At 31.9% G+C, this 26,235-nt stretch overlaps 2 protein-coding genes and 1 pseudogene across 3 annotated transcripts; all 3 read right to left on the reverse strand.

Annotated features, from left to right (window-relative positions):
• Nucleotides 1-5,583: 5,583 nt before the first annotated feature.
• LOC142617683 (GDSL esterase/lipase 1-like) lies at nucleotides 5,584-8,385 on the reverse strand. Of its 2 annotated transcripts, none has more exons than XM_075790635.1 (5): nucleotides 8,114-8,385; nucleotides 7,917-8,038; nucleotides 6,399-6,599; nucleotides 6,013-6,268; nucleotides 5,584-5,897 (listed from the first exon to the last, which is right to left on the reverse strand). In XM_075790635.1, exons 1-5 carry the CDS (start codon nucleotides 8,367-8,369, stop codon nucleotides 5,668-5,670), a joined length of 1,065 nt encoding a protein of 354 aa, XP_075646750.1. In that variant the 5' UTR covers nucleotides 8,370-8,385; the 3' UTR covers nucleotides 5,584-5,667. The 2 variants fall into 2 exon arrangements, with proteins under 2 accessions (XP_075646750.1, XP_075646749.1); XM_075790634.1 differs by having other exon boundaries at nucleotides 5,585-5,897; nucleotides 6,369-6,599.
• A 1,003-nt stretch (nucleotides 8,386-9,388) lies between these two features.
• On the reverse strand, nucleotides 9,389-13,792 carry LOC142616875 (GDSL esterase/lipase 1-like; annotated as a pseudogene).
• A 6,160-nt stretch (nucleotides 13,793-19,952) lies between these two features.
• LOC142617473 (GDSL esterase/lipase 1-like) lies at nucleotides 19,953-22,772 on the reverse strand. The gene is made up of 5 exons (XM_075790353.1): nucleotides 22,511-22,772; nucleotides 22,318-22,439; nucleotides 20,662-20,883; nucleotides 20,308-20,563; nucleotides 19,953-20,191 (listed from the first exon to the last, which is right to left on the reverse strand). Exons 1-5 carry the CDS (start codon nucleotides 22,770-22,772, stop codon nucleotides 19,953-19,955), a joined length of 1,101 nt encoding a protein of 366 aa, XP_075646468.1.
• Nucleotides 22,773-26,235: the final 3,463 nt, after the last annotated feature.

The raw sequence follows: 26,235 nt of genomic DNA on the forward strand, positions 1-26,235 counted from the left end.
GTGTTAAGTTCTTAAAATTTTCTATTGCATATGACTAATTGTTAACAATGTTCTATTCAGTTTTTATCTATTTTAAATTAGTTCTAGGACATATTTTGTTTAATGTTTTTGAAATGATTTCAAATTGCAGAGTGAATATTTGTGGTGTCAATTCGAAATTATTTTCTAGGATGTTTAAACTCTCAGTGTGACTCTATTTTTGAAAAAAAAAATATCTCTTCAAACTAATTTTCGAACAAAATAATAACGGAAAACATCATCTTTTAAAATAGTATTTGTCACAATAAAAAATCTGGGTAAAGCCTTTTTGACCTTTTGACACTTTAGTAAATAATAGTTAATCTAGGTGAAATATATTAAGTGGTTATAATATTATTTACTTGAATGGTTTCAGATAAATGCCTTCACATATTTATATGTTTAATATTCAATTGCAGAAGAAAATCATATAATAACATTATTGCAGTAGAATATGTTATTACTTTACAATTTGATTCAAAATTTAGAAATGAAAAGTGAAAAAAAAAATCATTAATAGATATTGATGAAGATCGTTAAAAAAAAAAACTTTTAATGTGATTCAGTTAGCAAAGAAATTTTTTTTTTTTTTTTTTTTTTTATAGGGGTTTTAAAAAAAGAAAATTTCATTCCCTATCATGTTTATTTCTATTATGAATATTAAATGAAGAAGAAGAGCATCAACTTTACTAAAATGTTATAGTACTGTTACGAATTACTAAATTATATGCATATAAAAATGAACTTAGTAGTTTGCTATTGAAGAAACAAATTGCATAGTCTTTTTTCAGTTTATGTAATGTCTTTAATTTCTCATTCCCAACTATTTAATGCTGCAAAGGGCTCTCTCACTGATAAGACCATTTATTATGCTTCAACACGAGTTATTGAATTAATTTGAAAGGTCAGAATTGCTTCATTTATCTTATGTTGCATTTATTTTTAAATGAATTTCTATTTCATTTGTTACTACTGCCTGATTACTAAACAAATAAATAGAGAATAGAGTCAGCATTTGGCTGTCTTCACACTAACATCAAACCTCTTGCCACTATCATGCTAGACCCACTACCAATAATTTTTTCTCCTCACTTTTAAGTTTGACCATTAAATAAGATCAGAATTTGATATTTGTTTGGGTAGTTTCGATTTAGGTCTTTAAGTTATGTTTTTCACTTAGCTTTTTAGTTTGTGCATTAAATATGATCAAGTTTTTTTTTTTTTTTTTTATATTTGTTTGGATTGGTTTCAGTTTGGGTCTTTAGGTTATATTTAGTTTTGATTAAGGTATTTGAGTAAAAGTGATTTTAGTTTAGTTATTTGTGTTAATTTTTTCGTATTTATCTATCTATGGTGGTTGGGTTAAAATAGAGGAGCGGATTTAAAGAACTTAAGTGAGTCTTAGTCTCGTTCGGGCACTTCGAATATTGAAATAGAGAAGGAGATTATTCTAGACAAAGTTATAAGCAATACAAATCAAGTGGGAATGAAAAAGTAAATTAAGAATTTCCCCTTAATCTATATAAGTAGTAATGTGAATCTCTATGGAGGGAAGGCTTTTCAATTCTTTAATTTTTTAATTTTGTTGAAGAATGAAAGAATAGGATGATAAATTCAAAGAATGGGTATGGGTCATCTTTAGTGAAATTTCTTGGTTGATTGGTTATGATTTAGGCTTTTGGGTTATGAATGGTTTTGTTTAATTAGTTTAAATAGATGGATTAGATTTAGTTTTGATTAAGGGATTTTGGTTAGAAGTCTTGTTTAGGTTAGCTGGCTTGGCATAAATTGGTTTTAGGTATCTAGAACCGATTTTGCATATTTGGGCCTTTTTGATTTTGAATTTTCCTTCTCATTCAGAGTAAGATGAAGATTTGCTCCATCACTCAAAAGGCAAATCGTTAATAATCAAAACCACACCAAAGTTTTATTTTAAAATTGTATTTTTTTGGGTCTGCTGTTTCTGAAAGGTCCCTTTTTAAAATCCCTTTTAGCCTGAGTATTTTGGCCAGATTGGCTTTAATTTAGGTTTGATATTTTAGATTTGGGTTTATATACTAAGGTATTTGGTTTAGAATTGGTTTGGTTTTGCATATTTGTGTTAGATTTGGTGTTCTTTTGAGTATTTGGGTAATCGATGTTCGTTTTTCTAGAATAGGTGATTGTTAAGAAGGCTTACATACAGATAATTCACTGTAAAATCTACAAATTTGTTTTTCAAAGCTATGTAATTGTTACTATTATTTGTTTGCTTTCTCATGATTTTTTTGTTTTGTTAAGGGTAACTGGAGATCTCTCATATGTCATCTTGATCTCTTAAGGGGTTATATAGGATGCCAATAGAATAAATTAATTGCTTTATGGCAAATGCTACATATAGATCTTAAATATGCACAATTTCCCATGTCATCTTCAATTTGCTTATGTTATATGTAATTCCTTTACACATGTTCTCTGCTGTAAAAAATTATTTTCGCCTTTTAATATTGAATTAGATCTATTATAGAGAAGAAACTCTACTCTTAAAATTTGACTGAAAATATGTAAACTTAAGTCTTAACCTCTGTAATACATATATAAATTCCATATAAATATTTCTAAGCCTTAACACACTAGATATTTGGACATGGTAATAGTTTCCTAACCACAATGGGAAGGTTGTGATGTATACTCTCCTTAGTCTGTTGCTTAGTTCCATGCTTTGCCTTCTCACCCCTCTTTTTTGTTTTAAAGAAAGATTAGATAGATGTTAGCAGATTGAGCACAAGATTCTTTCTTCAATATCTCTGCTTAATTTTTGTTAGAATATTACTTTAGCCACTTATAGTAAAGAATTAAGAAATCATTATTGTAACTGAACTTGCATTTGAATAGAAGCTAAAAGTGCTCATATATAATTTGTCAGCAAAATCTCAAAATTAGCATTTACTTTGTCCATTAACATACAACTAATAATTTGGTTTATAAATAATATGTTTTGTGTAGTTTTTTTGGTCAATATGTATGTTATGCATTAAAAAAATGCATATAAGTTTAGGCTTCAATTGGAATTTTTTTTCTTTGTTAGTTAGTATGGTTTAGTAGGAGTTGTGAAATTGAATTAACCATCTATTGAATGGATAGAGTATGGAGAATATGTGTCTAAAATTAATGAGGTTGAGAAAATTTATGTCCTCAGGGCGCTTAAACAAAACATAGATTATGATCAAACCTTGTGGTTTATATGAATTTATGATTTTATATATATATATATATATATATATATATATATATATATATATATATTTTATAGTTTCTTATCAAGCATCTAAGATGTATTTACTTTGTGCAGCATATAAATGTTGGGGTTAAACGGAATCTACAAAAGTCTATATTTATTCCTCACAAAAGGGACATGATAGGTGGAAAATAAAAAAGGGAAACGATATTTGACCAATCGGAAGGGAGCAGGAACAAAAAGAACAACTGAGATATTGATAGGCTAAAAACGTATTGACCCTTTGTGATGGATTAATTGATTAATTAGTCAAGTTTAATTAATTAACCAATTTAACATGCAAACGTATGGTAGCACAAACAAATCACCAATAAGCTAAAGTGTAGCGAAAAATAAATTGACACGGTGATTTGTTTACGAATGGAGAAAAACTCCAAGGCAAAAACCCCACGGGGTGATTTTAAGGTCACCATTCACAGGAATCCACTATTATCAAAACAAGCGGTTGCAAGTAAATGAATCACAGTACCTTCTACCAACCTACAGTTAAACCCTTACCCTAATACCCAATTGGACTTGTTCTGTAGTGACAATCTCTCCTTTTGATGCACGGCTTCCAGTACGTGATTAACCAATTGCACGGATCCCAATACGCGACTTCAATCACCAACTTGAGAAAGATGTTGGTTGCAAAATTCTTCAGTTCATCCACACGATGAAGATCAAGAAGATGCTTGGTTACAAAATCCTATGGTGCACAAACACAACAGCTTCTTCACAATAGAGATGAACTAGGACAAACTTTGTCTTCGGTCACAAATTGCTTGAACAGACTTTGCTCAATACTTGTGCAACTTGTGCTTTCAGCTATGTCACCAGATACGGCACTTAAAATAATCCTTTTATATGTCTAGGGTTATAAGAAAAGAAGGCCCAAAGACATATCCACAGATTGGAAGAAAACAGATCTGAAATTCTGTTTTTCTTAAACCTCGACAGATAGCAAGTGTCGAGAAGCTGTCGAGCAGCTATCTAGCCACAGGGCTAGAACAACTTCTTAAACTTGATAGATGCTAGCTGTCGAGCTTTAATGATAGACACTTCTTTAGCTTGTTTCTTGTACAGATTTGCATGGCTTTAACACTTGATTTTGAAACCTTGTTTCTTGAAGTATTAAAAACATCCTAAATCTACCCAAATACAAGTAAAGTGCATTTTGTCAAAGGATTAGCTAATTACACAAAAAATGGCATGTGTTCTTAACAAGTAAACCACATATGTCCTAACAGATATGAAATGAGCATTGAGCACATAACCACACAAAAAGCAATGTAGAGGCACATTGGAATTCTAAAGAAAAAAAAAGTTAGTTGATGCTGAATCTGCATCTTCAAATGCACTTGGTTGGATTGTTTTAGATTTAGATAATTGAGTTAGATTTGGTTTTAATGGGTTTTAAATAAATTTTGTTTTGAGTATTTGTATTAGATTTGGGTTAAATTAGTTTTTGGTATCTGTCTATGGTGTTTGTAATTAGATTTGTAAATGGAGATGCTTTGGGTGTTTAGTATGTGGTAAAAGTGTATTTAAATATTATTAAAAAAAATTCTTTTCTAATAAATGTAAATAAAAGGTTCCCACACATAGTGCGGGTTAAAAAGTTAGTTTTGATAATAGTGGATTCTCGAAAGTGGTGATCTTAAGTTCTCCCAGTAGGGTTTTACTTCGGTGGTTTTTTCCATTTGTAAACACATCATCCGTGTCAAATTATTTTCCGCTGCATTAGTTATTTAGTGATTTGTTTGACCTACCACGTTATTGCATGTTAAATTAATTTAATTAATTAATTTATTTAGCAAATTAATTGGTTAATTTACCCAAAGGGTCAATATATTCCTGGCCTATCAAGAAGTGTTAATTCTTGCTGTTTTTTAATTTTTTTAAAAAAATTTAAAAAATTAATTTAATTAAAAAAAAAACTAAATAACCAAAAGTTCCAATAATTTTGTAAAATTATTATTTTAATCATCACTAATAAGTTTAATTTTAATGAAATTCGGTTTTACAGGGTATACTTTTTGCAAACATAATTTGAGATACTCTTGTCATGGCTTGCGTTTTAATTTTAAAAGAGGAATGGTCTTGCTAGCATCCAATCGGTCTCAATAAAAACATTTTCCTTAATGAAAAGTGGGATTACGTATACCAGACTCGTTCATAACAAAGTTGGAAATAAAAGTTCTATTTTCGAGACAAATGAAATATTAAACAGGTTTAAGTAAAAATTATTCACATTGAAATAATGCACTTTCCAAATGTTGATCGAGTGTATATAATCAAACAATTTGAATTATTAAAAATAGTAATTTATTAAATTCAGTCCATAAATAAGCTCGAACATTTTTATTGCACTATTAATTAATCTAAATACATCAGTGTTCAAACAATGCTTTGAGATTGTAAGGACCTGTTATATTGGGAGTTCCACTCCAAATTAACTCTGCAAATTGTTGGTAGGCCTTTTCGGTAGGATGAACAGAGTCAAAAAACAAAAAGTCACTAACTTTCTCACATAATTCATACTCATTGGATCTTTCTCCACAGCTTGGAATTCCCCTATATGAACCACTTCCGCAACATGAAATCTTCCCTTCCGTAAAACCTTCCAAACATAATTAAAACAATGGTGCTAATTGTCTATGATAAACCTAAAATATTGAGTGCAACAATAATAAAATACATAATGTACTATGAAAGTTAAGGACAATGTGACATACCATATTTTGATGGACTATTTATTCTTTCAGTACAAAATGAATAGAAATCGGCCAGTGAATATTTGAATCCTTTGAGTTGGCTCTCTAGCTTCGGGAGGACTTTAGAAAGTTCTTTGTTGTGTAGTTTTACTAGTGTTGTAAGCTCCTCCATGCATGCACCTGTGTTTCCTGGTATTTGTGCTTTTATATATGGGACACAACCCAAAGGTGGCAAGCCTAGGAACACGTACTTTCTTCCTCCTTTCTTGTATATTTCCTGATAAATCAAAGTATAGTTATAACCAACTTATAAATGGAGACAAGAATAATCTTACACAAATTGTTCTAGTTATTCTATAAACAGTAATTGCTATTACTTTGATCGCAGTTGTCAAGTTTCCAATCACCATATCTACGTATTTTTCTGGAGAGTAGGATTTAAGGACGCTGGAGTTTGTAGTGAAGGGGACAAAGTAATCGTTGTTTCCAATGCATATTAAGTAAACAGCCTTAACCAGCAATGTCTTCGCTTCTTCTTCACCTAGTTTATGCTTTAACAGAGTCTCCATGTTCTTGAAATAATTGAGTTGAGTGTTCAAGTCTATCACCTGATAATGAGGGGGAAAGAACAAAAGGCAAGTAAGAAAATATTAGAAATGTCATAAGAACATAATCTATATGTCAAAATATGATAAATAGATAATGAAGAGAGCTTTTATTTTGTGAGCGAAGTGTCCAAGTCCAAGCATGAACAAATGCCTTCTAGGCCAATGCATTGATATGAACTTGGGTAGTATATTAAACATATTTAATAATTCAAGTAGGTTAGGTTCTTCAACTAAATTTAATAATTCAAACATATTGTTGTACTGAATATAATCGTGCTTAAATAAAAGAATATGTTGTTTGTGCTTCATTAGCTTGTGCAATCATGTGTTTGAATTTAGTTGGGATATATAATGTACTGCATTTAAGAAATTGTTCCTAAGTTTTTTTATTTTGAAGTAATTGTGCTAAAGTGTTTCCCTATTAAAAAATAGTGCTAAACTTGGTTCGGCAGAGTGGTGTGGGAGGAGGTTTTTGAGCCATGTGACCTCATCAAGAACCTTAGAAGGCAAACCACGACCATATCGTTTAATCAGAATTCTGATTGTGTTGGTGGCGGTTTGGGTTGGCTTGGCTGTCGACTGCCTTGATCTTTAGGAAAAATAAACAAATCTAAGAACCCAACAACCAAAACTCTATAGATCTACCAACCCAAATGACCAAAACTCAATAGATCTAAAAACCCAACGATGAAAAGGTGAGGGGGAGAATGAGAAATCTAGGTTGAACAAAGTCTAGGCAAAGAGGAGACCTATGGTGGTTGTAAGGAGGAAAACTCACTATAGGCAGTGAATAGAGGGAGTCAGAATTTAGAGGGAGGAACCAACAACCATACCGGCCGAAGTCAGAAACCTAGATACTATTCTTTGACGGCCACTCCATTCACTAGTAGTAGTTCTGTTGCTAGGTTTGATTGGAGCGGTTCCGGTACAATTTGTTGGGTCAAATCGAGGCTTAAACAACCCTAATAAAATATACTAACAGAAGAAACCATGAAAACCTCGAGAAATTATTTTATGCACTTGTTGTACTTACTGCACTTTCTTTTCACATAAATGTAAGTTTCATGTGTGAGACCTACATGTGGGATTCCCTTTCCTTTATATGAGAGGAAAGTAAACTACAGTGGATGCATTGAATAATTTCACAGCAGTCCCTAATTAAATCAGTTACATTGATTCTAATCAACAGAATAGTTGTTATCTTGTTATAGATCGATGGACTAAGCAGAACTTTGAACCTAATTGAACTCCATTTATGAAAATACTAATTAACATTCATTTTTAATTAGCCTGCATATAATCAGATAGAATACGTACCAATCCACGACGAGTTTCAGCAAGAACGCCAGCTCCTATTGATGCAAAGTTAGCCCCATCAACGTACTGATCATAACCCGGATATAGATATGGTTGAATTAGAGGCAAGTTTGCTTTCTCAGCTGCACCAATACCTCAATTGTCAAATTAAGCAACAGTTCAGGCCGAAACGAAAAGAACACATAACTATATCTTACCAATGAAATCTGGAATGAGACGGCCATTGGAAGCTCTCCCAGTAGGGTACTGGAAGAAGGTTTCCCCATAAGGCAAAAAATTTGCCTGGAGATTAGTTGTGATATAGTTATTGTTTCCAACATCTACTATTGAATCCCCGAAGATGAAGAAGGCAACATGATCCTTTGGCAGGCAGATGTTACCAAAACATTTGGTTGGGAAACTAATGCTTGCATACAGAGCCAAGAAACAGAAATAGAACCTTAAACTCCTCATCTCAAATCTTCTTTACTTTCTATTGGACTTTTTGTTGCAATTTTCATTTATATATATATATATATATATAGGTTGCTTAATTTGTTCATTAGGTGACAAAATTGCTTCCGTTGACTTTCATGATAGGCTGGATTAGCAGATCCAATACGTAAAATATTTGAATAAACATTGTTTAAAAACAAACATAAACAAACAATCCCGTTACATGCACTAAATCTTGATTAGTATGGCATGGCGACAAAATCAATATTTTATGTTAGCTTAGCTATGGAAACCGTTTGCCAAAGATAATTGATGCACTAAATTTTGACTAGCATGCAAATCGTTTGATAAGATATTTGATGGCACACCGACATAATCAATAATTTATGGCCGCTAAGCAGACCGTTTGATAAGACAATTTATGGTATAGCGACATAATCAATAATTTATGCTCTAAATTTTGACTAGTATGGCATGGCAACATAATCAAAATGCTAAGAGGTACCACCATGCACCATTGGCATTATGATCACTCTAAATATATAGATAGACAAAAAGTTTAGTGAGTATAGAAAGACATTTATTACCAATTGTCCATCAAAAATAATTTCAAGTTGGAGAAGGTTAATTTCATGTTAGAAATGAAATAGTTGAATGAATTTGTTACAACCTTAAACTGTGTTAGGTTAAGATAGCTTGACCCTGGTTAATTAATTCAATTACTCAAGTTGATTAATTAGGTCAAATTACATGCAAATTGTGGAGGCACCAACAAATCACCAAATAAACTAAACGTATCAAAAATTAAATTGACATAGTAATTTGTTGACAAATGGGGAAAACGCCACCCGATGAATTTAAGATTACTACTCCCGAGAATCCACTAATCAATAATCAAACGGTTACAAATATAAGAAATCTTACCACTATCCTTGTCTATCCCAAAATACCAACATACAGTTAAACATTCACTCCAATACCCAATTGAACTTAATATTGTAGTAACCTTCTTTCTTTTGATGCACAAATCTTCAGTCTGTGACTACCTCCTTTACATGAATTCCAGTACGTGACCTACACCACAGCATTCATTTGATTGATGTAATTGATTTGCAATAGTTTCACATAAAAACACCAATAAGATTTTCAATGTTGGTGCTAGAGACTTTGCTTGGTTACAAAATCCAAAGGCAAACAAGAGACGCATTAGTTGAAATAATGCACTGTCCAAATGTTGAGAGTATATAATCAAACGATTTGAATTATTAAAAATAGTAATTTATTAAATTCAGTCTATAAATAAGCTTGTACATTTTTATTGCACTATTAATTAATCTAAATACAGTCTATAAATACCTAGAACATTTTTATTGCACTATTATTTAATCTAAATACATCATTGTTCAAACAATGCTTTGAGATTGTAAGAACCCGTGATATTGGGAGTTCCGCTCCAAATTAACACTGCAAATTGTTGGTAGGCCTTTTCGGTAGGATGAACAGAGTCAAAAAACAAAAAATCACTAAGTTTCTCACATAATTCGTACTCATTGGATCTTTCTCCACAACTTGGAATTCCCCTATATGGACCACTTCCGCAACATGCAATCTTCCCTTCCGTAAAACCTTCCAAACATAATTAAAACAATGGTGCTAATTGTCTATGATAAAACTAAAATATTGAGTACAACAATAATAAAATACATAATGTGCTATGAAAGCTAAGGACAATATGACATACCATATTTTGACGGACTATTTATTCTTTCAATAAAAACTGAATAGAAATCGGCCAGTGAATATTTAAATCCTTTGAGTTGGCTCTCTAGCTTCGGGAGGACTTCAGAGAATGCTTTGTTGTGTAGTTTTACTAGTGTTGTAAGCTCCTCCATGCATGCACCTGTGTTTCCTGGTATTTGTGCTTTTATATATGGGGCACATCCCGCAGGTGGCAAGCCTAGGAACACGTATTTTCTTCCTCCTTTCTTATATATTTCCTGATAAATCAAAGTATAGATATAAACAACTTAAACATGGAAACAAGAATAATCTTACACAAATTGTTCTAACAACCCAAATGACCAAAACTCAAAAGATATAAAAGCCCAACGATGAAAAAGGTGAGGGGGGAGAAATCTAGGTTGGACAAAATCTAGGCAAAGAGGAGACCTATGGTGGTTGTAAGGAGGAAAACTCACTATAGGCAGTGAACGGAGAGAGTCGGAATTTAGAGGGAGGAACTGCCAATTATACCGGCCAAAGTCAGAAATCTAGATACTTCTTTGATAGCCACTCCATTCACTATAGTCTGTTACTAGGTTTGACCGGAGCGATTCCGATACAATTTGTTGGGTCAAATCAGGGCTTGAACCCTAATAAAAAATACTAACAAAAGAAACCATGACAACCTCGAGAAATTATTTAATACACTTGTTGTACGTACTGCACTTTCCCTTCACATAAATGTAGATTTCATGTGTGCAACCTACATGTGGGATTCTCCTTCCTTTATATGAGAGGAAAGTAAACTACAATGGATGCATTGAATAATTTCATAGCAACTGTAACGCCCCAGCTATAAAAAAAAAAAAGGATCAGATTTTTTTAAGGGGTCACACGTGACCCACCTAGCCCCTTAATTCCCGCCACACATTTCAACTACCACCTTATTCCTTTGCCGGCTCACTCTTTTCCTCCCTTTTCTTTTCATTTTCTCTCATACGCTATCACTCTCTCATCCTCTTCCGCCGATACCACTCCTCACCACTTCCACCACCATATTTCCGGCAAGATCACCGGAAAACTCCATAGAAAAAAGGTAAGGCTCACTCACCTCTACTATTTGAAGTAAAAAAATTTCTAATCTTTTTGTGGGTTTATATGTTTTTGCTTGAGGTTATGTTATCTAAGCTTTAATAATAATACCCATGTGATTTATGAGCATTAAAAGTGATATTTATGTGTTTTTATGTATGGGTTTTGGTCTTGGTGGATGTATTTGATAAGTGGGTTTATGATTTTTGCAATAGTGGTTAGCTAAGTGGTGAAGATTTGGGAGTTTTGGCTTTCTAATGTGAAATAGTTGATAAATCTAATTTTTATTGTGTATTTAGAGCTAGTGGAGGATTTACATTTGGGGTTTGTAATGGTGGGTATTGTTATATATGTTGTTGTTTTATGGGTCTCTTGAAAATGACATGTATATTGAGGAAGAAATTCATAGTGTTAGGGTCTCTTATGGTAAAGGTGAAGCTTGGAATGAAATGATGATAATTTGGAGTCTATGCCTTGTAATGAAATTGTTGAGAAACTTTGGAAGTGGAATACATTATTTGTGAGGTTAAATGCTAGGCTTGCCTAATTAATATCTTAGTTAGCAATTTCTAATTCATAGCTAGATGCAATGTTAAGCTTTATGCTTAGTGTGATAGGTTTGCCTGATATTGTTTAGGTTCTAGTTAATCTCTTTTGGAACTTGGAGAGTTAAGCTTTTTGAGGGTTACAAGGTAAGTAGTTTTTAATGGGATTTTTGAAAAATTACCATGTTGCATAAAGCATTATTTTTGGGTTAAACACATTTTGGGAAGTTGTTTATGGAAACTATATTTTCCTAGAAAGCTTTACGATGTAACTTTAATGTATGAGATTATTTGTGAAAATGGCATCATATTTGGCAATGCATATAGGGTAATGCATAATTTGTTAGCATCGAAAATATTAGCATTTTTTATTAAATTCTTGAGAATGGATTTTATTGATTTATTGCATTATTTGCAAAATTTAACGATGCTTTGATAATTGGGAAAGTTGATGCAAAATATTATTGACAACCTTGTGAATATATTGGGTATTTCAAAGGTTTTTGTGAAACTACTTGAGATTGAATAGTGTTTTAATTTCATGTAAACTGTGAGCTCTTTATGCTTTTACCCTTGGGCTGCGACATGTGATTACCCGGTGATTACCCAGCCAAATGCCGTAGTCTTTGTGACATTGGTATCTTGGCACCTCGTCTTTGTGGTGGATTGATGTCTTCGTGGCATAACTAATGTCCTCGTGGCATAACTTGATATCTTTGTGGCATACCTAACGTCTTTCTGGCGGCTTGTCATGTGGCCTTGGATTGGATTTCTAGGTTTTAGAAATGGTATTTTGATAGCTCACTATAAATAGTATGTAGTTTCATGTTGAAATATTTTGAGAAAGCTTGGTGCTATATTCTTTTAACCATTCTTGTCAATTTATTAAGAAAAACGGATTTGCATAATCCTAATGGAAATTCTCATATTATAACATGTTTTGTAAATTGCTCATCGTTATGAAACTTGCATTTCCCCCACCCCCATTAATTTTGCTACTTATTTGGCTTTGTCTCATCCCATTATTTTATAAACTTTTCAGAGTAAGCAACAATCTTTTGAGACAGCTTTTTTGGTGGCTAGCAGCAGTTAGAATAACTGCTGATGGAGGCTAACTTTTGTGATGGAGATAATTGATGATGTATAACTTAAAGTAGGCTTGACTCAATTATTTTGTATCTAATAGTGATTATGACTTTATTTTCACTAATGAGACAAGTTATTGTTATGCAATTGTATTTATTCAAACCTCCATTCTTTTGTGGTCAATGATCGTTGTAATTGTTACATAGAATTCTGACTTACTTTGGGAGTATATCTAATGGAATTATTATGATAATTCTTGATGTTGGTACTTGATATGATTAATTTGGATTGAATTGTTCAAAAAAGAAAAATCTACCGGTACCTTTGAGATGTTTTTCATGCTTTGGACCCTTATGAGTTCGGGGCGTGACAGCAACCCCTAAATCAGATACATTGATTCTAATCAACAGGATAGTTGTTATAGAGGCTCTATTGGACTAAACAAAACTTTGAGCCTAATTGAACTCCATTTTTGAAAATACTAATTAACAACATTCATTTTTAATTAGCCTACATATAATCAGAAAGAATACGTACCAATCCTCGACGAGTTTCAGCAAGAACACCAGCTCCTATTGATGCAAAATTAGCCCCATCAATGTACCGATTAGAACCCGGATATAGATTTGGTGGAATTAGAGGCAAGTTTGCTCTCTCAGCTGCACCAATACTTCAATAGTCAAATTAAGCAACAGTTGATCAGGCCGTAGTGGAAAAGAACACATAAGTAACTATTATCTTACCAATGAAATCTGGAATGAGACGGCCATTGGAAGCTCTCCCAGTGGGGTACTTGAAGAAGGTTTCCCCATAAGGCAAAAAATTTGTCTGGAGATAAGTTGTGATATAGTTATTGTTTCCAACATCTACTATTGAATCTCAGAAGATGAAGAAGGCAACATGATCCTTTGGCAGGCAGATGTTACCAAAACATTTGGTTGAGAAACTAATGCTTGCATACAAAACCAAGAAACAGAAATAGAACCTTAAACTCATCGTCTCAAATCTTCTTTACTTTCTATTAACTTCTCATTTGTTGCAATTTTCATTTATATATATAGGGTGCTTAATTTGTTCATAGGCTATTTTGGCAGATCAAATACGTAAAAGATTTGAATATTTTTCTGAGAGGATAAAGATTTGAATAAACATTGTTTAAAGGAAAACATAAACAAACAATCCCGTTACGTGCACTAAATTCTGACTAGTATGGCATTGTGACATAATCAATATTTTATGGCTGCTATGGAGACCATTTGATAAAGATAATTTATACACTAAATTTTGAATAGCATGCCGATCGTTTGATAAGATAATTTATGGCATAGCGATATAATCAATAATTTATGCACTAAATTTTGACTAGCTTGTCATGGTGACATAATCAAAATGCAAGGAGGTATCATTGTGCACCCTTAGCATGATAGTCACTTTACAAGTACAAGTTCTTGTAGATTAGGGGAGGGTTAAGGGCCGGAGTTCCAGTTTCTAAAAGCAAGTTTCACACATATATATACTTAGATTATGCTAAAGTAGAATTTTATCTGAAAGCAAAAAAAAAATAAAAATAAAAAAAATGCTAGGAGGTGATGGCTTCTTTGAAATAAGCCAAAAAGTTTAGTGACTATGTAGAGGCATTTATTACCAATTTTTCCCCAAAAATAATTTCAAGATGGAGAAGGTTTATGTAAGTTTTTAGACTTTTGGAAAACACAATGTTTAACTTAATTTATTAGCCAAGTAATTACTTAGGTTAATTTTTTAGATCTAAGTTAAATATTCATCACACGTAACAAGCACATTGGAAAACTAAATAACACAAGATGTGGTGACCCAGGAAAACCAATAAAAAAACTAGTCTTAAGGTAAAATAACCTAGGGAGAATGATCCCAAGAGAATAATCTACTATATCAAATTGAGATTTACAGTCAAGAATACCAATTCGTAGTAAATCTAACTACAATTATCAATCTGAGCTCTGAACCCCTCACACTTCTTTAATGTAGATTTGCTCTCACATGAACCTTGAGTTCACGCTTTAGATCTCCCACATAGACCTCCAGTGTAATACCCCACATAATTTTATTTAAGAGTTTTCTTTAAAATATAATTGATGGGCTATAGGTTTTCTTTTAATTATTACTGCAGCCCACTACCCACTAAGCCCACATCTTAAAATACAAACTACAGGGTAGAGGAAGAGATAGTCAGGGTTTTATCTAAGAGGCTAAGAGGTGTTTTCCTTGGAGTTAGAGCACATACAATTGAAGAGACAGTCAGATTGTTCAAGGTAAGATTTCTCACAATTAGGAACAAAAAAATTAAAAGTTTATAAGGTTATTTAGAAATTTGATTTTGATCCTAAAATTTAGATTCTAATGTTTAGATTTGCCGCTGGGTATCCACATTAGATGTTAGATTGTTCATTAGGATATATAAATAATTCTAGATTGAGCCATGGGATTTCAAGAATCAATATTTTGGTTTAAGTCTTCCGTCGGATTGTGTGTGTATATATATATATATATATATATATATATATATATATATATATATATAAAATCCTAGATTGAAGTCAAACAATGCAGCCCTTCTTGCCCTTCTTCTTTAGTTGGATTTGTACATATATATATATATATATATATATATATATATATATATATATATATATATATATATATAATGGATATAGAAGAAGTCAAAGATTTCGGCTATGTTTAGATTTGCCTCTGAGACCTTTCCTTGAGATTATGCTAGAAGTCAAGGAATGCGGCTATATATGATAGATATATAAGTCAAAGAATACGGCTATGTTTTCATGCCTCTGGGACCCTTTCTTTGTGATTATACTATGCCTTAAGGTTATATATTAGAGTTGAAATAGGCTTTTACATTCTTTGGGCTTTATATATCTACATATATCAAATCTTAGGGTTACTACAATATATTGGTTACTGCCTCTAAGGTTTGATAAATTCAAGGAAACATTTTGGGCAGAGATTCCTTACATTGGTGTTATTAATAAGTTCAACAAAGTATAATCATACTGAGTTAGTTGTATAGTTCTATAAGCTTTATGGTTGTAGAGAATATTGAGTATATTTTCATGATTGATTATAGGTCCTATTTAAGAGTGTCTTGAGTAGGGGTGTGCAAAAAACCGAGGAACCGAATGAACCGACAGAAACCGACCGAACCGAGTCTAAAATTTCGGTTCGGTTTCGGTGCGGTTTGGTTTCGGTTTTATTTTTAAAAAACCGAAATTTTCGGTTTTGGTTTCGGTGTTGGATTTTTTAAAACCGAAACCAACCGAACCGACCGAAATATATATATATATTTATTTAAATATATATATATTTTTATGTATCTCTTACACGTAACTGGTCAGTGGCTTAGCGGTTTGCTCCTTGTGGTTTGGCTTCTTGATCCTAGGTTCGAGCCTTCGCGTGGGAGGTGAGTATTTTTTGCTATTTAGTTTTTTAAAACCCTAGTAGTAGCATAAATACGAAAATACCCCTGTTGGCTTTCCCTTCTCTTTTCTTCAGCCGCCCCCTTCCCCCTTCCTCAATTTTTTCTCTCAATTTTTTCTCTCTTTTCTTTTCTTTAGCTTCCCTTCTCTTTTCTTCAGCCGCCCCCTTCCCCATTTTTTTTTCTCTCAATTCAATTTTTTCTTTGTCTCTCTCTACCCTTCGGTCCTTCCCCAATTTTCTCTCTAATCTCCGCCCTTCTCAGTTCAGCCGCCTCATTCTTTTCTTTTCTTTTTGTTCTCTGAGTCCCATGGACCATGGCCATGCTTTCCTCTCACATATCTCTGTTCTTTCTTCAATGCAAATTGAAAAATCACTACAGAGACTTGGTGGTAGGCTCAAGCATGGTGGTAGGCTCCTGCTATGGTGCAGCAATGGTAAAGTTCTGTCTAGATCCTTTTGTTAATTCAAAATATTTTCAATTTTTTGTTGGAATCTGTGTGTAATACTGTAAATTGTTGAACAAATATTCTTGGAAGTTTTTCTTTCTCTGTGATTCTGATTTTTTTCAACAGCTCTCTCTCTGTTGCTCTATTTCTTTGTTTTTTATATGTGATTAAATTTAGGGATTTGAAAATCTCCTTAACCCTCTCTTTGAAAAACCGAAAACCGACCGAAACCGATTGAAACCAATATACACCGAAACCGATTGATTTCCAGCCATTTCGGTCGGTTTCGGTTGAGAATTTCACAAACCGAATATTTCGGTTTCGGTTGGCCATACCCATACAAACCGACCGAAACCGAACCGAGCACACCCCTAGTCTTGAGGCTCTTTGGAGATTATTTTGGCTGGACTTTCAGAATGATTCGAGTGCAGTAAGTAATTATGTATAATATGCACAAGTTTTGTTCTTTAGGTTCTTAGAAGTTAAAAGATTTTCAAAGTTATATTTTTAAGCTTACATTTTTTAAAAGTTTATCAAAAAGCATTCTTACACTATTGAAAGAGAAATTTTAATTGCCTTTTAAATAATGTTTTAAAAGAAATTTCGAATTTTAAATAACGTTTTGAATGTCCAAATCCCATTTAAAAGATGATTTTTAACTAAACTATTTTCTGAAAATAATTGAGTTTCAAAGTAAGTTTTCTAAAAAGATTTTTGTTCTTTAAATTGTTTCAAACCAAGTGATTTCAAAGTCATATTCTTGTTTTTCAAACGGTGTTTAAGACGTTCCTTTCAACAAACTGGATTTTCAAACTAACTCAAGAATTGTAAAAATATTTATATAAACTCTTCAGTTCCTATTCGTTCCCTAAGAGAGTCAAGCATCTTTTGATTTATGTTTCAATTTGATATTGTGATACTCAATATGTCTTTATTGTTGGAACAATTGTTAATATTGAGAAATTTATTATATGTTGTATAAACTTTATTGTTTGTGATATGTGACTCAAAATGAGTGTTTTTAGAATTGATCAGATATATGTGTAAATCCGCTCACAGGACTATATGTGAGAATATGTGCTGATCCCTCACCAGCAGGGGTTAGATGTTGGTATCCGCTCACAGGATTGTATGTGAGAATATGTGATGTGTATATGTGACACTGTGCTTTGATCAATTATTTGTATGTGTTTCCAAAAGACTTTAAGATTTGATTATATGTATATTAAGTGATTCTTTACATGTTTTGAAAACTATATTGGATATTTTGATTGAAATTGTGAAATCAAACTCGTGCTTTGCTTGACTCTATTTCATTGTGTATTCTGTATAATTACTTACTAGATGTGTGGCTCACCCCATCAATCACTATTTTCATATTAAAGTGTAGTTGGGAATATAGAACCCTTGGATCGCTTTGTAAGGTGCAAGGTAGAGCGTGGAAGTTGTAGACGACTTCAGTATTACTTGAATACTCATAGAGTTTTAGTTACCTTTGTTTTGGTAATTCACGTTTTATATAGTGGAGATTGTTTCCAATTTGTGGAGTTTGAAAAGATTATTAGTTATCTTTATATTTCCGCTTTAGACTTCACAGTATTTTGGAGATTATTATAAATTATGGATTTTAATTATTGTAAGAGATTTATCAGTAGCATTGTTTATTTGGAGATTTATGGAACTATGTTTAAATAAATTATTTTTATTGAGCTAGGTGAGGTTAGCAAGTTAGTCATGCATCTAAATTCATGTTTCATGGATTTGGGTCTTGACATCCAGCCTATGACTTCAAGACCATCCTTGAAGGTTTAGATTTAGCACCTTTGATGACTGGTATGCAGCAACTTCAGATCTACAGGTTTTAATAATATGTAAATTAATTTTCGGTAGTGACTTTGAAAGGAGAAGGGACATAACCTTTTAGATCTCAAAAGAGAAGCTCCCCAGTCTCTACAAAACATGTCTTAGGGTTTCCTTTAAATACTATGTGAATTATATCTGAAATCCTAATCACTACGTAATTTCATTGAGCAATCCCTCAGAGTGGCTCCAAGATGCTTGGTAGGACTTAGGAGTTCTGAACAAAAACCTCATGGATTTCATGAGATCTCGGTAACCACTAATTATATGAACCACTTGGAGTTATTAAAGTGAGGAAGTTATCAATCAAAATTGTGGTTAAATGATTAAATTTACTCTTTCTCACTAATTAAGTTTTTGGGACAAGTTATAGTATATCATAACTAGCTTAAATCCCATGCTTAGCACCGACACTTATTATTATTATTATTATTGAGAAGTATTTTAATTGTAGGACTATTTTGGATAGATTTGATTTTTTTTTTAATTTTTTAATTATACTTCTGGATTTTTTGACCTAATATGAAGGATTCTTTAGTTTTTAAAATTGAAGATTTTCTCAAATCTTTGATTTAATATATTATATTAGATATTAGATATCATTTTGGATAACATTAGATAAATTTATAATAAATAAACTTAGCTTATGACCTGCACTATTTGCAGGGCGTGTACAATGAATAAGTATTAAAATTATTATATAGCATCAATATTGGAAATTATAGTGAGTTTCTGTCATTGCCCAGATACTTCTGGGTATGGGTATGGCAATTATAATAGAGCAATCATGGTGTTGACTTCAATGGGAACACTTGGAATTGAATACTTAAAGTAATATTATTACTGGTCTAACAAAGATATGTTCAAAGCAAATCAATTTGATTGCATGTTAAGATCTAACATGGATATGTTTAAAGCAAACGAATTTGACTATATTAATTTTGGAAGGCAATGCAAGAGGTAAAATATAGAAAAGTTTCTTATAATTTAACTACGAGAACATATGCTTCACCGGGTTGCACCCAATCCATTTTTAATAGCGTTTGTCACCACTAGCCGAGGTGCAGCTCTAGTGTTTGGATCCACCTCTAATTTGGTGTATTGTCCAAATGTTGAGAGTATAAAATGATGATTGAATTATTAAACATATAAATCTATGGGTATAAGGTTACATATATATTAAGAATTAATAATTTCTCAATTTTGAGAATATGTACAGTTTGACTTTAATTTTTTTATAGTAAATAAATAAATAAACATTAAATACACCTTAACCATTGTCCTTATGACATTTGTTAACAAAATCATTAATTTATTAAACTCCAATGTGCTCCATGTTTACAAGTTTTTATTTTACATTTATTAAAATTTCAATGCAATCAGTGATTAAACAACTCTTTGAGACTATGAGGTCGTATGACATTGGGAGTTCCACTCCAAATTTGCTCTGTAAATTGCTGGTAGACCTTTTCGGAAGGATGAGGAGCATCAAAGAACACATAATCACTAATGTTCCTACATAATTCGTACTTAGGACCAACTGCTCTCTTTCCTCCGCAACTATAAATTCCATTATATGGACCAGTTCCACAACATGAAATCTTCCCTTCTTTAAAACCTTCCCAACATAATAAAAACAAAGATGTTATTAGTCTATGGCAAAAATAAAAAGCAAAGTACAATTTAAAAAAAAAAAAAAATACATATTGCACTATTAAAATGGATGTGACATACCATATTTTGAAGGATTATCTATTCTTTCTCCAAGAAAAGTGTAGAAATCGGCTATTGAATATTTAAGTCCTTTCAGTTCATTCTTTAGCTTCTTAAGGGCTTTAGGAAGTGCTTTATTGTGTAGTTTCGTAATTAATGTTACTTCCTCCACGCATGGATTGGCGTTTTCTGGTTTTATTGCTTTCACAAGCGGGAGACAACCCAAAGGTGGCAGGTTTAGAAACACATGTTTTCTTCCTCCTTTCTTATATATTTCCTAACAAATCAAATTATAATTATATATGACCAATGAAATCATGAAAAACCCAAGACAAATTTTCTCTAAATATTGAATAAAACACTAATTGTAATTACCTTGATCACAGTTGTAAAGTTACCAATTACCAAATTTACATATTCTTTTGGAGAGTAGACACTGGAGTTTGAGGTAAAGCGGAAAAGGTAATCGTTGCTTCCAACGCTAGTTAAGTAAACAGCTTTTGACAACAATTTCTTGGCTTCTTTTTCACCTAGCCTTTGCTTCAACAGAGTACCCAGCTTCTTGAAATATTTAAGTTGAGTATTTAGGGCTACCACCTGATAAGCAAATGAAAAGAACAAAAGAGAAGTACACAACCGTGAGAACAGAATAGACATGCTTATATCATGAAAACATTATCCAAATCTCACAATATGATGGAATACAGGAGAAAAAGAGCTTATATTTCATAAGTATCTAATCATATATGAAGCAAATGCAAGGATTTGAACTTGGATACTCGATCAGTATATCTAAAATGCTAAGAAAAGGAAACAGAGCAGCCCTTAGGTTATCTACGTTGATTCATGTTAAAGATATCAAAGGAAACATGGCAACACTTGGATTAGATTAGTTGATTAATACATGTTAAAGATATCAAATCTTAATCTTAGTCAAGGACCAAATCTTAATCTTCGTCAAGGTCCAGTGTTTGGTAGTATAAAAAAAATAAGTTAAAAGAAAACTATTTTTGGTTAACAAAAAAAGTATGCCTTATTTTTAGAAATTGTTTTCCATTGAATTTTTTTGGAAAACAACTCTATTTCATAATAAGCTAAATAAGAGAAGTTAGAAGATTATTTTTCAATTTATTTAAGATAATTACTAAACATAAAAAAATGAGATAGTTTTACGGAAAGTACTTTTAAGAAAATGACTCATTTTCTTAAAAATATCTTTGCCTAAAAAAACAAAGCATTAATATCCAATTTAGAATACTTGCAAAATAATCTTGCAAGTAAAGTAATTTTGATCTTACTTAGAGTACAAGTAAAAAAAAAAAACCATAATCCTTCTTGTGGTGCAAATAATGTAACCGTGGTATTTAGTCTTCTATAATTATCCTTTATTGGGTTCATTATAATACATAGAACCAAATATAAAGATGTAAGATACCAAGCCAGCAAGTCTCAGGACTTGAGTTTGAGCCTCAACAACTAGTTGCGTGTTAGTGCTCTTTATATCTCATCTTTATCTCAAACGGCCCAAAAGAATAATAAGTGAGTTTCTCGCAAACTGGGAATATGGGGTCTCGTCCGAGAGTGGGTAAGGTGTTACTATGATTACGCCCAAGTAGGGAAGCCATACTGATCGCCCCCCCCTCTACCCATTTTTCCTTTACCCAAAAAAAAAAAAAAAAAAGTCGTAACCATCAAAGGTTCTCTGCAATTAATGGAGTCCTCTAAGGTTAAACAGAACTATAACTAATCATTCATTGTTTTCTCTCTCTTTTCCTTTCACTATTTTCCTTCTTTATATTCTCACGTTCTTTCTCATTATCTCATAATATTTTTTCAATTATTCTACCATGGAATCAGAATTCCTTTATCTTTTCTGTTAGTTCCAATCAATAGGAATATAGGATATATAGTTGTTAAGGAAGAGCTCTATAGGGCTATGCAAACAAACTTTAGCCCTAATTGTGCTTCATTTCTGAGAATCCTAATTATAATTCTTTTTTTAGGAGTGTACATAGTCAGTAGAATGCATACCAATCCTTGACGAGTTTCATCGAGAGTACCAGCTCCTCCTGATGCAAAGTTAGCCCCATCAACGTACCGATGATAACCAGGATGTAGATATGGGGGAATTAGCTCCAAGTTTGCATACTCAGCTGCAATAATGCTTCAAAAATTGATTAACAATTGAAGTCCAATAGAAAACAGCACATAACTATTATCTTACCAAGGAAATCTGGAATTAGACGGCCGTTTGAAGCTCTCCCAGTTGGGTACTTGAAGAAGGTTTCCCCATAAGGTGGAATATTTGCCTCGTGATCAGAAAGGGTATTGATATAGTTATTGGTTCCAACATCAACTAGTGAATCCCCAAAAACGAATAAGGCAGCATGTTCCTTTTGCAGGCAGATCTTACCAAGGCATTGGGTTGGGATAAAAATGCATGCGTACAAAACCAAGAGATAGAAATGGAACCTTAAACTCATCATACCAAAACCGTGACAACTGTTTTCAAGGGTTAATTGTTTCAATGTAAAATTCAAGGACTATATTTAAAATACGAAACGTACAAAAAATGTATATTAATATGTCTAATAATAGTACTTCTAAACCCTAAAAATAGAAAAATAAAAACTAACAAAATTAACATTTAAAAAAAAAATGTTTAAATTTAGATTTTTGTACGTTAGTTATCCAAAACTCTTGTAAATTGAATTCATCTTAAAATTATATATACAGATATCCTTAATCATAATTCTGATAAGGCAGCACATTACCTTCATTCTTACAGGTTCCGCTTATTTCCAGTTGTTTTTCAACTAGACATTTAAAAAAAAAAAAATGATAAACTGACACATCATCTACTAACTAAACATTTTGTGAAGATTAAAACTCATTAACACATTATTCTATAATTATCTCATTTTATTATATCATCCATCTCTCAATCTATAATTATTTGATAAATTCATTAGTGATTCAAGATTACAATCTATAATTATTTGATAACTTCATTAATGATTCAAGAATAATGTTTAAATGTGGATGTGCTACTAATAAATTTATATTGAAAAAAAATGGTTTTATTTTAAATTACAATACTTTTTTATTTTAAAAGATAAATAAACACAATTTTTTAATAAGATATGTGGCTTTACAAGAATAAACTTTAATAGAACTGGGAAATATCTGTCCCAACAGCATCAAATCTTCATTATAAACTGTTAGGGACATATTTTATGTAATTGGCTAATTCTTTGACAAAATACATTTTACTTGTAATTGGGTGGATCTAGAATGAGTTTAAGACTTTAAGAAACATGTTGTTCAAGTTAAGTGATAAATCCATGAAGATCTGATAAAAAAACAAGTGAAAAAAAGTTGTTTATTAAAGTTCGACAAAATCTTTTCTATCGAGATTTAATGTTGAAACTCAATAGAAGCTTGACACAAGATGTTTCTGTCGAGACTTACAAAATCAAAATTTTTAGATCTAATTTTCAACCCATGTTTGTATAATTGTATAGGGTTTTTTTTCTCATAGCTCTAGACATATATAATACTTATTTTTAAAGGCCGTCATACATGGAAAACACATGTATAAAGTGCCCTAGTTCATTATTCTCTCTGAAGAAGTTACTGCGTCTTTGTCCCATTGGGTTTGTAACCAATGAGCTTCCTGATTTTCATTGTTGATGAACTAAAGAACTTTACAGCCAACAACCTCCTCAAGTTGCTGGAGTTAGTCACATACTGGGATCTGTGCGTCATTGGTTAGTCACGTATTGAGATTCGTACATTGAACGGGAAGATTACCACTACAATACAAGTCCAATTGGATATTGGGGTAAGGGTTCAATTGTAGGTTGATATTTTGGGAGTGATGACCTTAAAATCACCCGGTGCACCCGGTGAGGTTTTACCTCGGTGGTTTTTCCCATTCGTAAACAAATCACCTGTGTCAAATTTATTTGTCTTTGTATTTAGTACAATTGGTGATTTGTTTGTGCTATCACGCTATTGCATGAAATTTGATCGAATTAATTAACTTGGGTAATTAATTAATTTGCAAGAGGTAAATTCATTTTAACCCAACATAAACATCCAAATGAAGCTATTTATGAACGGTTTTAGAATCACATGTGAGCAAACTAAATGATCTCCAATCACAACAAACAAGAAAAATGACATTTTTTTTACTACAGCTACCCCCAACAAATCTTGATTCCTGGCAGGCTGACACAACATGCAGCTTCAAATGAAGGACATGGAGTTAATTAGGAAAAGCGTCACCGATCACTATGCAATTCCAAACAGATAAAACTTCATGTTTCTTGCAAATAATTTCAAACACATTTTGAAAAATTATTTGTGGGATTATGTTTCCTTAAAAGTATTATGTTGTGACCCTATTCTATATGACTATTTATAAAAAGCGCATCATATTTGGTAATGCATATGGGGAAATGCATGATTTGTTAGCATAGAAAAGATAAACATCTTTTATAAAATTCTTGGAAATGAATTTTATGGATTTATTGCATTATTTGCAAATTCTAAAGATGTTTCAGCTTTTTTGACTAAAAAGATGTTTCATCTTGACTTGTGATATTTGTTAAATTGATAGAAAATCTTAATGACAAGTAATGATTTTGGAAAATTTGAGAACTTTGTGAAATGCTTGGATATTAAAAGGTTCTATGAAACTATTTGAAATTGAACCATGTTTGATTTCATGTAAACTGTGTGTTCTTCATGTTTTTACTCTTGAATTGTGACATGTAATTACCTAATGATTACCCAACCAGATTTCGTAGTCTTTGTGACATTGGTATCTTGACACCATGTCTTTATGGCAGATTGATGTCTTTGTGGCATAACTGATGTCTTGGATGTAGAAGAAATTTCATTAGACTAACGCATGGTGTTGGACTGATCATTTCATTAATGCTTTAACCAAAAATACTTACATGGTTTTTGACTGATTGAAATTGTAATGGCAAGAGTTATTTGCTTAAATATAAAATTCATTTACTATATTTAAAACTAGTTGTTGAAGCATAGGTTTTTATTTTATTTGTAAATTTGTAATTATTAGTCCTTAGATAAGTGCTGCATTTTTTTAGTAGCTACCAAATCTCATTTTTTGGAGGCTAGATCAAATCTCACTCCTACCTATTTCAGTAATTGACAAATGAATAATGCTGCTACTTAAATAATGCTTCCAAGTGCAGGATTGTCGCAAAGTAATAACTCGATAAATCCGAGGTCGAATTCACAGGAAAAAGGTAATTTATTAGCAAACCACAAGAAAATAAAACTAAAATAATAAAGTTTAATTTAAGAGATTCTTGATGGTTTAGTAAAGTTAATTTAAATTGAGAGAAAATAACAATATATTTGTTGGAGTTTATGCCCTAAAATCCAATTTATTGGCATGTCATAAATAATTAAATTGTTTAATTATATGAGACTATCTATAAATGAACTAATGGGACATTATCTTAGTCTATGAGATGCATAGTATGTGATTTATGTGAAAAGTTACAGAAGATATAAATCATAAGTTCTTTGTAAACTCAAAATTTTAGTTCATAATCAGTGATGAAATTAGACATTTCATTTGCAAAGACTATAACATATTAACTAAGACGATTTGTCTTGATCATGGAAGTGAAGACTTTTAGTTGATATGTTGATATGTTTTAAGAATTAAGACATATTGAACAGGACTATTGTTAGATTTATTATTCTTCTAACAACTGTCAAATGAATAATAAATCTCATAACTTCTATTTACATCAATTCTAAATCCTAAGAGAACAATGAACCTAATCGTGAGGTGGAAGTTGCTTTAATATATCACGAGTGAGATCTATAAGTCACGATCAAAACCTTAGTATGTTAGGCAGCCGCATTTAGTATTGATGGAACATATATTCTCAAGATGAA

This window comes from Castanea sativa, chromosome 11 (genome assembly GCF_040712315.1).
Source record: "Castanea sativa cultivar Marrone di Chiusa Pesio chromosome 11, ASM4071231v1".
Taxonomy (NCBI): domain Eukaryota; kingdom Viridiplantae; phylum Streptophyta; class Magnoliopsida; order Fagales; family Fagaceae; genus Castanea; species Castanea sativa.

What these genes read in the sequence shown, in the direction of transcription:
- LOC142617683 (XM_075790634.1), bottom strand. Translation starts at nt 8,369, where the DNA reads ATGAGGAGTTTAAGGTTCTATTTCTGTTTCTTGGCTCTGTATGCAAGC. An exon ending in TCTCATTCCAGATTTCATTG is followed by an intron (nt 8,039 to 8,113) that starts GTAAGATATAGT and finishes GTATTGGTGCAG; the next exon opens with CTGAGAAAGCAAACTTGCCT. An exon ending in CTGAAACTCGTCGTGGATTG is followed by an intron (nt 6,600 to 7,916) that starts GTACGTATTCTA and finishes CCTCATTATCAG; the next exon opens with GTGATAGACTTGAACACTCA.
- LOC142617473 (XM_075790353.1), bottom strand. Translation starts at nt 22,772, where the DNA reads ATGATGAGTTTAAGGTTCCATTTCTATCTCTTGGTTTTGTACGCATGC. An exon ending in TCTAATTCCAGATTTCCTTG is followed by an intron (nt 22,440 to 22,510) that starts GTAAGATAATAG and finishes GCATTATTGCAG; the next exon opens with CTGAGTATGCAAACTTGGAG. An exon ending in ATGAAACTCGTCAAGGATTG is followed by an intron (nt 20,884 to 22,317) that starts GTATGCATTCTA and finishes TTTGCTTATCAG; the next exon opens with GTGGTAGCCCTAAATACTCA.